At 46.4% G+C, this 16,450-nt stretch overlaps 1 protein-coding gene across 1 annotated transcript in view; it reads right to left on the bottom strand.

The window, feature by feature from the left end:
- The window catches only part of LOC126412589 (uncharacterized), a 236,615-nt gene that overhangs the window by 26,557 nt on the left and 193,608 nt on the right, over window positions 1-16,450 (bottom strand). The window contains exons 11-12 of the mRNA XM_050082250.1: window positions 16,189-16,426; window positions 2,205-2,426 (exon numbers count right to left, since the gene is read on the bottom strand). Of these exons, the coding sequence (XP_049938207.1) occupies window positions 2,205-2,426; window positions 16,189-16,426 (460 nt within the window). The remainder of the gene's footprint in view (window positions 1-2,204; window positions 2,427-16,188; window positions 16,427-16,450) is intronic.

The raw sequence follows: 16,450 nt of genomic DNA, 5'->3' as shown, positions 1-16,450 counted from the left end.
CTTAGAACTATTTAAACGTAACTAATCTATGGACATCACACACACCCATGCTCGAGGCAGGATTCGAACCTGCGACCGTAGCGGTCGCGCCATTCCAGACTGTAGCGCCTAGAACTGTTGGGCCACACCGGCCGGCTTTGCCTCTCTACCTACATTATTCCGTGAAGTAGCGCAGTTTCAAACTTTAGCGGCCTTCGGGTCACCCCGTATTACGTAAAGAAACGATTCTAAAGGAACGAAGTAGCTGAGCCGTGGTAAAAATTTCTGTTTTGAAGAGCGCACCGCAGCAGCCCCCCTCCGTTTCTGGCGGTGGCGCCGCTGTGGCAATCGCAGCTTTGGTGTCTCCCTCTGGTGGCAAAGGGGAAAGGTTGCCTGTTCACGTGCATTTAAGGGGCGCTATGAGCTCGACAGTGAGTGTGGGTCAGTCTGGGTCAGTCTCTCGTCCCCAGCTTGCTAGTCTGTCTCTCGTCAGAATTTGTTAGGCAGTTAGTGTCTGTCTGTCGTTTGAAGTGCTAGTATGTCTGTCGTTCGGATCAACCTTTAAAGCCGGCAAAATGAGAGTCTTTCCACTCCGCCAGTAAGAGAACTCAGCGAGTGGTCGCCCGGTCGGGGTTTAGTTCCTGCATCCGAGTCTGCGCGTTAGGCCGCCAGTCTGCTCTAGTTTGCTCAGGCAATGGTCATTGGCGGCTGGATCTATCGGTTGATCGGTCGCGCTGAGACACAAGATGACTTGCCCGTCTTGAGCGTCGGCGCATGTGAGGTCGCCACGTGAGTCCAGTGGGCCGCGGCGTATAGCGAGGGGTAGTGACTTCGCTGTCGAAACGAGAGCAACAGGAGTCAACCCACGACATCAGTCTGGCCGGTGCGAGCTGCGCCGCCGTGAGACGGGAGATCGGCGCGCCTTCCTGCGTCCGTTGAAGCGGCTGGCAGCGGACGGTTCGGGAGAGCGATTTGGAGGTACTGCGCCAGGTCTTCTCGACAAATCGCAGTTTATTAGAAGTTAAGTGATTGGTGATATGTTGTTTAATTTACCCTTGTTAAATTCTACTTGTTTTCTTGGTGAGGTCACCAGCCGTTTTGCTTTGAGGTCGCCCCACCACTCTTCTCCGTTTGCCCACCCGCGGGAAGTTGGTTGTTTATAAATTGGGTGGTCCGTGTTTGCCTTCTGGAGTAGGGGCGGGTTAGAGCGACCTTCGTTTTGGGTTGTTGGTAATCTCCCTATCAATGTACCGTAGCTGCCTCTGTCATGTTTGATTTGGTGAGTTAACGATTTTATTGCTTGGAGTGTAACGGTCTAATACCTGAAATATGTTTTGATCTTTGGAAACATTTATGTTACTGCCTTTGATCTTAAGTGGCGGTATCTGTGTACTGTAGAGCATCTTAACTATTGTTTGGCAACCTTGAAGAATTTTATGTAATATTGCATTTCATGGGCTGTTATTTAAATGATCATTTTAGTATATAAAGTTGCCACCCTTTCACCGTAAGACTTTTCTTAGAAGTTAAAATCAAGTTGCACCCTCGGTGGCAAGGTTGATATTTTAATTGTTAGTGTTTTGTACCATTTCCATCCCTCCTACGAGGGGGGGGGGGGAGGGGGGGTGCATAGTTTGTGTGCTTGTGTAAATTGTTAAAACTCTTAGTTTAAGGTTATCTGGTGTGCTGCAGAACTGCACCAGTGTAGTCTTTCAGAGGTTGTTATGAGCGGTCGTAACTACGCCCGTGTCCAAAGGGAGCGGCAAGGTTCTCAGCCGGAAAGCTCATACAGTCAAAACTTGTTTCTTTCTGCATCTGAATAAATTGTAACTTTGATATTTAGAGGATGCTTTCTGATCATAATTTTTAAATCTGTTTCTTTTAAAAAATGTTTTTAGGCTCTATTAAAGTGAATAAAATTCCCATTTGTTAAAAGGAATTTGGTTATGATTTCATCAGTTACTCCCTGGCAACTACTTCAATGCTTAGACAGTGTGATTAAATGTGTTAATGTTCTTCATGAATCGCTAGTAAATAAAATAAATTCTTAAGTATATTCTTGCGAAATAAATCACGGTTCAGTAGCTTTTTTTAAAAAATCTAGTTCTGAGGTTTCAAAACACAGTACTTGTACCAGTCGTCTCACCGTCATTAGTGGTTGCGGAACGGGGAATGCGTGGTCTGGTCCAACTGCTTTACTGTCAGACGGAGATCAGTGGCCTTACCGCTGAGCACCATGTCGAGGTAGGTCATCTCCTGGACGGCCTCGTAGCTGAGCCTGCCGCCGCGTGCTCTCAGCGCCGCGTCCACCTGCTGGCGGGCCCGCGTCTGCACCTCGGTGTCCAGCGACAGCTCGTACAGGCAGAAGCTCAGCGTGCTGGCCAGCATCTCCAGTGAGAAGCCGAACGTGGCGAACACGTACGCCACCAGGGAGTCGTCCGAGAACTCTGAAACACGTCACCGCGATAACAAAGGTAGTCACTACTGGAGATTAACACTTTAGACTGTATACAGGGTGTTACAAAAAGGTACGGCAAAACTCTCAGGAAACATTCCTCACACACAAATAAAGAAAAGATGTTCTGTGGACATGCTTCCGCAAACGCTTAATTTCCACGTTAGAGCTCATTTTAGTTTCGTCAGTATGTACTGTACTTCCTCGATTCACCGCCAGTTGGCCCAATTGAAGGAAGGTAATGTTGACTTCGATGCTTGTGTTGACATGCGACTCATTGCTCTACAGTACTAGCATCAACCACATCAGTACGTACCATCAACGGGTTAGTGTTCATCACGAACGTGGTTTTTCAGTCAGTGCAATGTTTACAAATGCGGAGTTGGCAGGTGCCCATTTGATGTACGGATTAGCACGGGGCAATAGCCGTGGTGCGGTACGTTTGTATCGAGACAGATTTCCAGAACGAAGGTGTCCCGACAGGAAGACGTTCGAAGCAATTGATCGGCGTCTTCGGGAGCAAGGAACATTCCAGCCTATGACTCGCGACTGGGGAAGACCTAGAACGACGAGGACACCTGCAATGGACGAGGCAATTCTTCTTGCAGTTGACGGTAACCCTAAAGTCAGCGTCAGAGAAGTTGCTGCTGTACAAGGTAACGTTGACCACGTCACTGTATGGAGAGTGCTACGGGAGAACCAGTTGTTTCCGTACCATGTACAGCGTGTGCAGGCACTATCAGCAGCTGATTGGCCTCCACGGGTACACTTCTGCGAATGGTTCATCCAACAATGTGTCAATCCTCACTTCAGTGCAATTGTTCTCTTTACGGATGAGGCTTCATTCCAACGTGACCAAATTGTAAATTTTCACAATCAACATGTGTGGGCTGACGAGAATTCGCAGGCAGTTGTGCAATCACGTCATCAACACAGATTTTCTGTGAACGTTTGGGCAGGCATTGTTGGTGATGTCTCGATTGGGCCCCATGTTCTTCCACCTACGCTCAGTGGAGCACGTTATCATGATTTCATACGCGATACTCTACCTGTGGTGCTAGAACATGTGCCTTTACAAGTACGACACAACATGTAGTTCATGCACGATGGAGCTCCTGCACATTTCAGTCGAAGTGTTCGTACGCTTCTCAACGACAGATTCGGTGACCGATGGATTGGTAGAGGCGGACCAATTCCGTGACTTCCACGCTCTCCTGACCTCAACCCTCTTGACATTCATTTATGGGGGCATTTGAAAGCTCTTGTCTACGCAACCCCGGTACCAAATGTAGAGACTCTTCGTGCTCGTATTGTGGACGGCTGTGATACAATAGGCCATTCTCCAGGGCTGCATCAGCGCATCAGGGATTCCATGCGACGGAGGGTGGATGCATGTATCCTCGCTAACGGAGGACATTTTGAACATTTCCTGTAACAAAGTGTTTGAAGTCACGCTGGTACGTTCTGTTGCTGTGTGTTTCCATTCCATGATTAATGTGACTTGAATAGAAGTAATAAAATGAGCTGTAACATGGAAAGTAAGCGTTTCCGAACACATGTCAACATAACATATTTTCTTTCTTTGTGTGTGAGGAATGTTTCCTGAAAGTTTGGCCGTACCTTTTTGTAACACACTGTATAAATTTGTCCCTAACTTCCGGCAGTGTCATATCTGAGTTTCCGAAAATCTTCACTGTCTTAACCGTCGACAGCTACCTGACTGTTGCGACTGATTTGTGTCACTGACCTACGAGGTGCGACAATAAAGTAATGAGACTGATGTGAAAAAAAATGTTGCGTACCGTTTTAGTAAAGTTTAGTGTTGTCTCCTTCAAAGTAGTTCCCTTCTGATTGCACACACTTTTTCCAGCGCTTCTGCCATTGATGGTAACATTTATGGAACTCATCTTCTGTAATATCCTCCAAGACCTTCGACACAGCTTTTGGATATCTTCTGTTGTTTGAAAATGGTGTCCCTTGACCGCCGTTTTGACTCTTGGAAATAGAAAAAAGTAGCTCGGAGCGATATCTGGTGAATGAGGTGGCTGTGGTAGTACTGAAATTTGCTTTGAGGTTAAAAATTGCTGTACTGACACAGCAGTATGGGATGGCGCATTATCGTGATGCAGAATCCAATTATCAGCAATGCTGGCACGGACACGAAGAACCGTTTTACGAAGTCTTTCTAAAATTTCTTTGTAGTAATATTGGTTTATTGTTTGTCCAGGAGGCACCCACTCTTTATGGACAATTCCCTTGGAATCAAAGAAGCACAGAAGCATGCATTTCACTGTTGACTTTGACATGCGAGCTTTTTCTTGGTCTGGGTGATCCCTTTGAGCACCATTTGCGAACTTTGCCGTTTTGTCTCTGGATCGTACTGAAAAACCCAACTTTCATCACCAGTGATAATACGGGTCAACAATTCTGGGCTGATTTCCGTTTGTTCTAACAGATCGGCAGCCACACTTTTCCGCGTTTCTCGCTGTTGTGGTGTGAGATTTTGGCGATCATTTTTGCACAGATCTTCCTCATACCAAGATCTTCAGTTATTACTTAACGAACTATTTCTCGATTGATGTTCAGTTCTTTTGTTATTTTCACGGATAATCTTCGATCAGATCGTACAAGTTCACGCACACTGGCCAAGTTGACATCCGTCCGTGAGGTTGATGGTCGTCCACTGCGGTCTTCAACAGTCGTTCTGCCTTCACTAAACGTTTTATGCCAACGAAAAACTTGAGCTCTTGACATAACCTCCTCTCCAAAAGCCTTCTGAAGCTTACGGTAAGTTGTCGTCACGTTTTCTCCCAATTTAACGCAAAAAGAAATGGAATACCGTTGCGCAATATTATGCGGTTCCATTTCCGTAAAAAGAGACACAAACACGTGTTAACTTATTACAGCACAACTCACGAATGCATCCATGTGCCGCTTGGATTAGAAGCAGCTTATAGACCAAGGTCAAATGCATTGTGCCTACGCAATCCTGCTGGGTTGACACAACTTGCAAAAAAAAAAAAAAAAAAAAAAAAAAAAAAAAAAAAAAAAAAAAAAAAAAAAAAAAACAGTCGCATTTCTTTATTGTAGCACGTCGTACATCTACATCTACTCTCGTGTCGAAAACTAAAGCAACAAACCATTATTTCCACAGTCTTCTGTCTAATTCACGATATAATCATGTTAACTGTCAACAGACGTCCTTACGATCGTGTCATGCACGAATGAAGGCATTGGGTCCAACGCATAATCACCCCAACGATGACGTCAGGGCACCTATCCAATGGGATAGTGTTTGCTGGGTAGTCCCACAACCAGAATCACTGTGTACACAGACGGTGCAGCATGGCAGAGAGAAGCCGCCTACCAGGTTCTCAGCGGTGTAAGGCCATGGGAGGAATGGAAGCAGGATAGTCGAAAACTGATGTGTCGCGGTGGCTTAAGGGGGGTAGGACTTCCAACGGGCCGACTTCGAGAAGGACAGGCACCACAGGACATTTTAATTTGCACTGTCTATACTTTTACAAATAAATTCATAAAACTTTGTCAGCATGATCAGGAAGGATTCAGGATTCACACTCATAGCAGTGTAAGTTCAAAAACACGAAAAAACAATATTTTTTAAATGTGAAATTTCATGATTTTTTTCACTTTCTGTTGGTCGCATTTGTTGCTATAGGTACACGTTTCTCCATAAGTAAAAGAGATTCGTCGATGAATTTTGCACAGCTTACAAACCATACTTACAGGTGTATGAAACTCTAGAATTTATTCAATCTATGGATAAATGAATGGGCTGTTACGTTTTAAACTTCGTGTTTCGAGAAAACTTGAATTTTACAGTTAATTATCTCAATTTTCACCACAGTTTTCAACAGATTTGGCAATTCTAGTGTTGCACACACCTGTAAGTATGGTTCGTATGCTGTGCAAAATTCACCGAAGAATCTGTGGTGTCACCGCCAGACACCACACTTGCTAGGTGGTAGCCTTTCAATCGGCCGCGGTCCGTTAGTATGTGTCGGACCCGCGTGTCGTCACTATCAGTGATTGCAGACCGAGCGCCGCCACACGGCGGGTCTAATCTAGAGAGACTCCCTAGCACTCGCCCCAGTTGAACAACCGACTTTGCTAGCGATGGTTCACTGTCTACAGACGCTCTCATTTGCAGAGACGACAGTTTAGCATAGCCTTCAGCTACGTCACTTGCTACGACCTAGCAAGGCGCCATATTCAGTTACTATGAATGTATTCTGAACAGATAATATTGTGAATCATGTACCGTCAAGAGCGACGTTCATCATTAATGGATTAAAGTTATCAAAGTAATTACGTCCTCTTTCTGAATTCTAAATCCTTGTCATGTTCCAGACCTCACGTCAGTATAGTTCTTCCCTCCTCACGCCAGCCTGCGTGAGCTAAAACGCGTGCATTTCGGCCTCCATTAGTAACACGGTGTTGGCTCTTCTGCCAACACAACCGAATCTCTCTTTCTTATGAAGATAAGTGTACCTACAGCAACAAATGCAGCAAGTGAAAAAATGATGAAATTTCACATGTAAAAACATTTGTTTTGTTATCTTTTTGAACTTCCTCTGCTATGAGTGTGGATCCTGAACCCTTCCTGGTCATACTGTCAAAGTTTTATGAATTTATTTGTAAAAGTATAGACAGTGCAAATTAAAATGTCCTGTGCTGCCTCTCCTGCTCCAAGTCAGCCCCTTTCACGTCCTACCCCCCCTTAACGTGAATCGTTCTGTTCTTTTTCGCACGTGGCTACAGTTTATAGAGATCGAAACTGTATTCCGCAGACCAGGACAGGACCGACCATGTGTGACATTACAAAGAGAGGACCGCTATTTGGCTGTAAGGGGGCGATGTTACCGCCTTAGTACCGCACGGCAACTGGCATCTGGCCTCGCAGCATCCATCTGACGTGTTGTATCGAGGCAAACGGTATACAGAAGGCTGCGGCAGAGTGGCCTTTATCGTCGGAGACCTGTTGTATGTCTGCCTCTGACGCGTCTTCACAGAAGGGAATGTCTACTAGAGTGGAACCGTCAACACGCCACTTGCACAGTGGCCAATGCTCTTTTCACAGATGAGTCCTGATTTGGTCTCGACGGTCATTCTCGACGGATTCGCATCTGGAGGTAGTGTGGAGCACGGCTTCGGGGCGCAACCATTGTGGAAAGAGACTGACATGGAGGAGGATCCCTAATGGAGTGGGCAGGGATTATGTTGACCATTGGAACACCTGTTAACGAAATTGTACAGGTAAACAGGCAAGCTTTAACTGCCGTCAGGTTTAGTGACGGTATGTCGGGACCTATTGTGCGGTTGTTGCGAGGTGCTGCGGGCCCAGACTTCGTACTGCTGGACGACTATTTTCGGCCTCATAGATCACGGGCGGTTGATGTTTTCCTGAAAACGGAAGATACTGCACACATGGCATGGCCGGCTCGCTCTTTCGATTTGAATCCCACAGAGCACGTCTGGTATGTGCTAGGAACATGCGCTGCATCACGTCAGCATTCACCAACCATTCTCCAAGACTCGCGAGCTGCGCTGCAGGAAGAACCGGCGGCATTGCATCAACATGAGACTGATGGCATCATTCACAGCATGGCACATCGTTTGTCAGGCCTGTATTGCTGCCAGAGGCGGTCACACCCCATACCGAGCGCATTAACCAGTCGACGGAATGCGTGTGTGAATCCGTTAAGTTCGGAAGAACGAAGAACACTTTTCACCAACTGCGACATAATCTACACTATATTTTAAATCTGTATGACGATGCTATGCTGATTATATTTATATGTTTTGACGATGCCATTATGGCCGTATCACTTTATGACATGTAAAAACGATCTGAAGATGGTCATTACAGACTGAAACCGGTAATCGTCTAAAGAATTAATTTGTGATCAGAGACTGGAATAAAAAAGCATTTTAATAACACTTTTGTCTACCGTTATGCATGTTGCATTTGTTACGTTCTGTGTTCATTATATAGTTTCTACTTTACTATCGCCAGATTGTACTGTATTGTGGCTAAAATAGACACAACCTCGCCAAATTCCGGTCTGTTACTTCAGTCTTAGACACCAGTGTACATAGATAATCCGCTGCCCACCGTACGGTGGTTGGCGAAATGTACCCTGTACCATTACTAGTAATTTCTTTTCCTGTTCCACTCGCAAATAGGACAAACCAAAAACGGCTATCAATACTCATCCCTATGAGCACTAATTAGACACTGGACTCGCATTCGGGAGGACGACGGTTCATCAAGAGTAGTGACTGGCGTTTGTGACGAGCCAGATGCTCGGCCACCATTCACCAGACGTTTTCAAATGCTGAGAGATCTGGAGAATGTGCTGGCCAGGGCAGCAGTGATACAGGACCTGCAACATGCGGTCGTGCATTATCCTGCTGAAACGTAGGTTTTCGCAGGGATCGAATAAAAGCTAGAGCCACGGGTCTTAACACATCTGAAATATAACGTCCACTGTTCAAAGTGCCTTCAATGCGAACAAAAAATCACTTAGAAGTGTAACCAATGGCACCCCGTACCATCGAGCCGGGTGATACGCCAGTATGGCGATGACGAATACACGCTTCCAATGTGGGTTCACCGCGATGTCTCCAAACACGGATGCGACCATCATGATGCTGTAAACAGAACCTACATTCATACGAAAAAATGACGTTTCGCCATTCGTGCACCCACGTTCGTCGTCGAGTACACCATCGCAGGCGTTCCTGTCTGTGATGCAGCGTCAAGGATAACCGCAGCCATGGTCTCCGTGCTGATAGTCCATGTTGCTGCAAACGTCTTCGAACTGTTCGTGCAGTTACTTGTTGTCTTGCAAACGTCCCCATCTGTTGACTCAGGGATCGAGACGTGGCTGCACGATCCTTTACAGCCATGCGGATAAGATGCCTGTGATCCGGACTGATAGTGATACGAGGCCGTTGGGATCCAGCATGGCGTTCCGTATTACCCTCCTGAACCTACCGATTACATATTCTGCTAACAGTGTTTGGATCTCGACCAACGCGAGCAGCAATGTCGCGACACGATAAACTGCAATCGTGATAGACTACCATCCGTCTATTCTCAAAGTCAGAAACGTGATGGTACGCATTTCTCCTCCTTAGACGAGGCATCATAACGACGTTTCACCTGGCAACGCAGGTCAACTGCTGTTTGTGTATGAGAAATCGGTTGGAAACTTTCCTCCCCTGTCAGCACGTTGTAGGTGTCCCCACCGGCGCCGACCTTGTGTGAATGCCCTGAAAGGCTAATCATTTGTGTATCACAGCATCTTCTTGGTCATCCTCGTGGTGTAGTAATTTTAATTGTCAGTAGTGTAGCTTAGGAGTAACAAGGAGAGGGAGAACGAGGACTGAGAGGGTAGGGGAAATGGTGTAAGAGCAAGCCTTGGAGAGCAGATTCGACGCAAGGCTAAGAAGTTGTGGGCAAGAAGATATTGAAATGCGAACACCAAGAGGGAGACAAGGAAATAGATGATGGAAAAGTTCGGAGGAGTGTAATGAAAAAAGAGGCGAGGACTGGACCAGATTGAGCAAACAAGGATGGTGGGAAAATAGGACTAGAAGGGGAGGCTTATGTTCGAAACTCACCGGAGCTGGAACTTGTTCAAGATTATGATGGCGATGATGATGATTACGATGGTGGTGGTGGTAAGGGATATACAAAAAACGTGTCAAATTTTATAGAGGTTTATTCTTCAGCCCAAAATGTTACGAAAAGTGCGAATGAACGTGGGGCCGAAAATTCTTGATAATTGCACAGTGTCCCATTGGAGACAAAACAAAAAATTAGCGCGTCGAAGATTTAGCTGAAAATTATAATGCCTCTTAAAAAAGCTTTCATACACTACTGGCCATTAAAATTGCTACACCACGAAGATGACGTGCTACGGACTCGAAATTTAACCGACAGGAAGAAGATGCTGTGATATGCAAATGGTTAGCTTTTCAGAGCATTCATGGAAGGTTGGCGCCGGTGGTGACACCTACAACGTGCTGACACGAGGAAAGTTTCCAACCGCTTTCTCATACACAAACAGCAGTTGACCGGCGTTGCCTGGTGAAACGTTGTTGTGATGCCTCGTGCACGGAGGAGAAATGCGTACCATCACGTTTCCGACTTTGATAAAGGTCGGATTGTAGCCTATCGCGATTGCGGTTTATCGTATCGCGACATTAGTACTCGCGTTCGTCGAGATCCAATGACTGTTAGCAGAATATGGAATCGGTGGGTTCAGGAGGGTAATACGGAACGCCGTGCTGGATCCCAACGGCCTCGTATCACTAGCAGTCGAGATGACAGGCATCTTATCCGCATGGCTGTAACGGATCGTGCAGCCACGTCTCGATCCCTGAGTTAACAGATGGGAACGTTTGCAAGACAACAACCATCTGCACGAACAGTTCGACGACGTTTGCAGCAGCATGGACTATCAGCTAGGAGACCGTGGCTGCGGTTACCCTTGACGCTGCATCACAGACAGGAGCGCCTGCGATGGTGTACTCAGTGACGAACTTGGGTGCACAAATGGCAAAACCTCATTTTTTCGGATGAATCCAGGTTCTGTTTACAGCATCATGATGGTCGCATCCGTGTTTGGAGACATCGCGGTGAACGCACATTGGAAGCGTGTATTCGTCATCGCCATACTGGCGTATCACCTGGCGTGATGGTATGGGGTGCCATTGGCTACACGTCTCGGTCACCTTTTGTTCTCATTGACGGCACTTTGAACAGTGGACGCTACATTTCAAATGTGTTACGACCCGTGGCTCTACCCCTTATTCGATCCCCGCGAAACCCTACATTTCAGGAGGATAATGCACGACCGCATGTTGCAGGTCCTGTACGAGCCTTTCTGAATACCGTAAATGTTCGACTGCTGCCCTGGCCAGCACATTCTCCAGATCTCTCACCAATGGAAAACGTGTGGTCAATGGTGGCCGAGCAACTGGCTCGTCACAATACGCCAGTCACTACTCTTGATGCACTGTGGTATCGTGTTGAAGCTGCATTGGCAGCTGTACCTGTACACTGCATCCAAGCTCTGTTTGACTCAATGCCCAGGCGTATAAAGGCCATTATTACGGCCAGAGGTGGTTTTTCTGGGTACTGATTTCTCAGGATGTATTCACCCAAATTGGGTGGAAATGTAATGACATGTCAGTTCTAGTATAATATATTTGTGCAATGAATACCCGTTTATCATCTGCATTTCTTCTTGGTGTAGCGAATTTAATGTCCTGTAGTGTATATTCTTACAGTTCCCTTGTAAGCAGACAGAAGTAGGAGGGTTTTGCATTCGGCTGACCTCTGGCAGGACCTAGTATAACTACAGTATATAATTGAAACTATTTGCACACCCTTACGTAATGCGGAAATGACCACTAGATGTCATCAGAGGCGTCTAAATGGAGGAGAGTACTGTTTTGTCAGTTGAGAAGCGGTAACTGCAGAATGGGCCGGTCAGAGCAGCTCAGGGACTTGTCTCGTAGTAGGACCTCACCAGAGTCACAAACTAATTTGGGGCATTTCAAACATTTTAAGCTGCGCAAATCGACTTGGACTGCAGTTGAAGTGATTGTAAAGTGATAACGTGGAGAAACAACCAGAACCAAGTCAAAGGGAGGCACGCCTCAATTAGTGACCGACAGGGACCGTAGAACATGATAGAGGCTGAAACTGTGTACCGGACCGAGATTCGAACTCGGGTCCCGACTTCGAGTGTCGGTAAGGCACACAGTTTTAATCTGCCAGGAAGTTTCATATCAGCGCACACTCCACTGTAAAGTGAAAATCTCGTTCTGATTGCGGAGGGTGTTTGTAAAAAAGTCACACGAAAGCTGCGGAAGGAATCCCTCGTGAGTTCCAGTGTGCTGCCAGCAGTGTAGCTAGCACTATGACTGTGTGTAGGGAATTAAAAGGAATGGTGCAGAATGACGAAGCAGCTCCTCATAAGCCACATATTTCCGTAGTCAGTGCTAAGTGAGAGGTGTAAGAAACGACACAAGTGGTGAGTGTGTAAGTGGAAACGGGCGATCCGGAGTGATTAGTCACGCTATACCCTGCGTCAAGTCGAATATAGGTCGGCAGGTAACACAATAAAGAAGTACGTTACCTTGTACTGCACAACAGGCACATAGAGAGGCGTAGGCTTGTTATAATCTCTTTGGTGGTATAAGCCCATTGCTGCTGACACGTATGCTTCCCTCTCTAAGTATATGTTAACGCAATCACTCTCATTAGCACGATGCATCACACACCTCCAAAACACATCTTCGATAAGAGGAGCCCAAACGGAATAGACTCAAGCAGAACGTCCTGTTTTCCTCCCAAACGGGAAGAACTTTCACAGCAACAACGACCTTGCTAGACACTGGTCGAAGCCACTTGCGTATCAAAGACATCAGGGAGACATAGTCGTGATGCCGACGCAAACGCGAACGATCAGAAGCCAATAAATGTGTCATATTACGGTAAGGTAAGCTACTCATAAACAGAATATATGAAAGATAGGAGACTATAAAGGCCCCCCTCCCCCAAAAGTATTCTCCATATCAGGTTTTATTCTGCTTAAGGGCACGTTGCAAGAATCATTTACACTCGTCATTGTCTGGTGTTGTGGACTTCGGTGATGGGGCGTGAACTTCTGTACCAACGGAGAGGTATCTGTTCTTCTCAGCCTTTCTCCACTGTTCGGTCAACATGTAGCGAAAAAATATCTATTACCACAAGGAGAAGGCTTACGAAACTTAATCGGATTCAGCACAGATTGTCCTCATGGCCGATTTATGTCCACAATCTCTGGCTTATATGAGCACTCTTCCCAGGAGTGATTACAGTGTGATTCGTAAAATGTCTGAGTAAGAGGTAACTTGCAAGACGACAGTGAGAAACTACGAAATATTCGTTTCCTGAGAAGACGAATCGAACAGCCAGATATACTTGTACGTGAGGAGTTCAATAAGTGAAGCAACACATTTTATTTCTCGGCCAGTTACGATTGAAAAAATTCAGAATTTGTTGTGGGACCTTGTGAAATAGTCCCGCTTCAGACCCTGTAGTTTCATGAAGTTCCGATAGGTACGGCGCTGTGCATAGCCTTAAAAATGGCTTCTGTAACTGAGCTGCGTTCCAGTTAGAGAGCAGTCGTTGAGTTTCTTTCTGCAGAAAGCCGGAGCATCGTAAGTATTCATAGACGCTTGCAGGATGTCTACGGAAACGCCAACAAAAGCACGGTGAGTCGCTGGGCGAGGCGTTTGTCATCAGCGCAACCTGTTCGATTCCCTGTGTGCCGGCCGGCCGCACACAGATATGCAGTGTTGGAACGTGCGAACACTCTCACTCAAGGTGATCGACGTATCACAACCTAACACCTCGCTGCACAACAGGACGTCTCTGTTGGTAGTGCTGAAACACGCTTCCACTAGTTGAGTTGCTCAAAAGTGTCTTCCCGCTGGGTTCCTCGCCACCTAAAAGAAGACCATGAAGAGCAGCGAAGGACCATCTGCGCGGAACTGCTTGTGCGTTACGAAGCCGATAGTGGCAATTTCGTGCCGCACATAATCACAGAACATGAAACTTATATTCACCACTTCAATCAGAAAACAAAACGAATATCCATGGAGTGGCGCCACACGACTCTCTTCTGAAGAAAAAATTCAGAGCCACACTCTGACCCTGTAAAGTCATGGAAACGTCTTCTGGCACTCTGAAAGCGTTTGTTTGATGTCATCTCTCATGGCTCAATGGTCAGTTCGTAAGTGTCTCGCGCTACCCTAAGGAAACTAGAGAAACAACTGCAGCTTGTTAGTCGCCGCTAAAATGCAAACGAGCTTCTCCTGCTCCCTGACAACGCACAATGGGAGAGCTCACACACCTTCATTGGACTGTTCTTCCTTCTCCACCCTACAGCCCTGATCTCGCACCTTCCGACTTCCATCGGTTTGGCGCATTGGGGAATGTACTCCACGCGACGACCTACTTGGATAATGCAGAGGTCATTGATGCAGTAAAACGTTGGGCTCGACGTCGACCAGTATCGTGTTACCACCTGGGCGTACGGGCCCTCACAATAAGATTGCGTAAGGCCGTCACACTGAGCAGAGATTATGTTGAAAAATAATGTTTTCTTACCGAAACAACGGGAAATAATGAGTGTATTGGAATCCTTAGTAAAATCAACCTGATATCAGAAAACAATGTGTCTTTTACACTACTGGCCATTAAAATTGCTGCACCAAGAAGAAACGCAGATCATAAACGGGTATTTATTGGACAAATATATTATACTACAACTGACATGTGATTACATTTTCACGCAATTTGGGTGTATAGATCGTGAGAAATCAGTACCCAGAACAATCACATCTGGCCGTAATAACGGCCTTCATACGCCTGGGCATTGAGTCAAACAGAGCTTGGATGGCGTGTACTGGTACAGCTGCCCAATGCAGCTCCAACACGGTACCACAGTTCATCAAGAGTAGTGACTGGCGTATTGTGACGAGAAAATTGGTCGGCAACCATTGACCAGACGTTTCCAGTTGGTGAGAAATCTGGAGAATGTGCTGGCCAGGGTAGCAGTCGAACATTTTCTGTATCCACAAAGGCCCGTACAGAACCTGCAACATGAGGTCGTGCATTATCCTGCCGAAATGTAGGGTTTCGTGAGGGATCGATTGAAGGGTAGAGCCACGGGTCGTAACACATCTGAAATGGAACGTCCACTGTTCAAAGTGCCGTCAATGCGAACAAAAGGTGACCGAGACGTGTAACCACTGGCATCCAATTCCACCACGCCGAGTGATGCGCTAGTGTGACGATGACGAATACAGGCTTCCAATGCGAGTTCACGGCAATATCGCCAAACACGGATGCGACCATCATGATGCTGTAAACAGAACCTGGATTCATCCGAAAAAAAAAAAAAAAAAAAAAGTTTTGCCATTCGTGTACACCACCGCAGGCGCTCCAGTCTGTGATGCAGCGCCAAGGGTAACCGCAGCCATGGTCTCCGAGCTGATAGTCCATGCTACTGCAAACGTCGTCGAACTGCCGTGCAGATGGTTGTTGTCTTGCAAACGTCCCCATCCGTTGACTCAGGGATCCAGACGTGGCTGCACGATCCGTTACACCCATGCGGATAAGATGCCTGTCATCTCGATTGCTAGTGATACGATGCAGTTGGGATGCAGCACGGCGTTCCGTATTACCCTCCTGAACCCACCTATTCCATACTCTGCTAACAGTCACTGGATCTCAACCAACACGAGCAGCAATGTCGCGATACGATAAACCGCAATTGCGATTGGCTACAATCCGACCTTTATCAATGTCGGAAACGTGATGGTACGCATTTCTCCTCCTTACACGAAACATCACAACAACGTTTCACCAGGCAACGCCGGTCAACTGCTGTTTGTGTATGAGAAATCGGTTGGAAACTTCCCTCATGTCAGCACGTTGTAGATGTCGTCACCGGCGCCAACCTTGTGTGAATGCTCTGAAAAGCTAATCATTTGCATATCACAGCATCTTCTTCCAATTGGTTAAATTTCGCGTCTGTAGCATGTCATCTTCGTGGTGTAGCAATTCTAATGGCCAGTAGTGTACTTACTGAGCGCCCCTATTATTACAAATTCTGACAAGTGGAACATTATAGATAGTATTATTAAGATAATAGGTATCCTACCTGTGTTGATATTTTGAACAGACTTGAGACCATTTAGCCTCACTTTCAGCAGCTCATTCATCATATCGTCTCGGCACAGTTTGTTGTCTCGCCTGTAGCGAAGAATGTCCAAAGCGACATCCCTGAAGAACTCGTACGTATCACGTGACAATATGTCTGGGCGCAGAACGCTGACAATGTGCGGCTGCCATAGCGACATGACGTCTGCGAAATTTTGCCACCGGTTGATAAACACAGCCTGTAAATTCAAGATTCAGTGTCT

This window comes from Schistocerca serialis, chromosome 7 (assembly GCF_023864345.2).
Source record: "Schistocerca serialis cubense isolate TAMUIC-IGC-003099 chromosome 7, iqSchSeri2.2, whole genome shotgun sequence".
NCBI classification, from domain to species: Eukaryota; Metazoa; Arthropoda; class Insecta; order Orthoptera; family Acrididae; genus Schistocerca; species Schistocerca serialis.
This window is presented reverse-complemented; position numbering and strand designations above follow the sequence as displayed.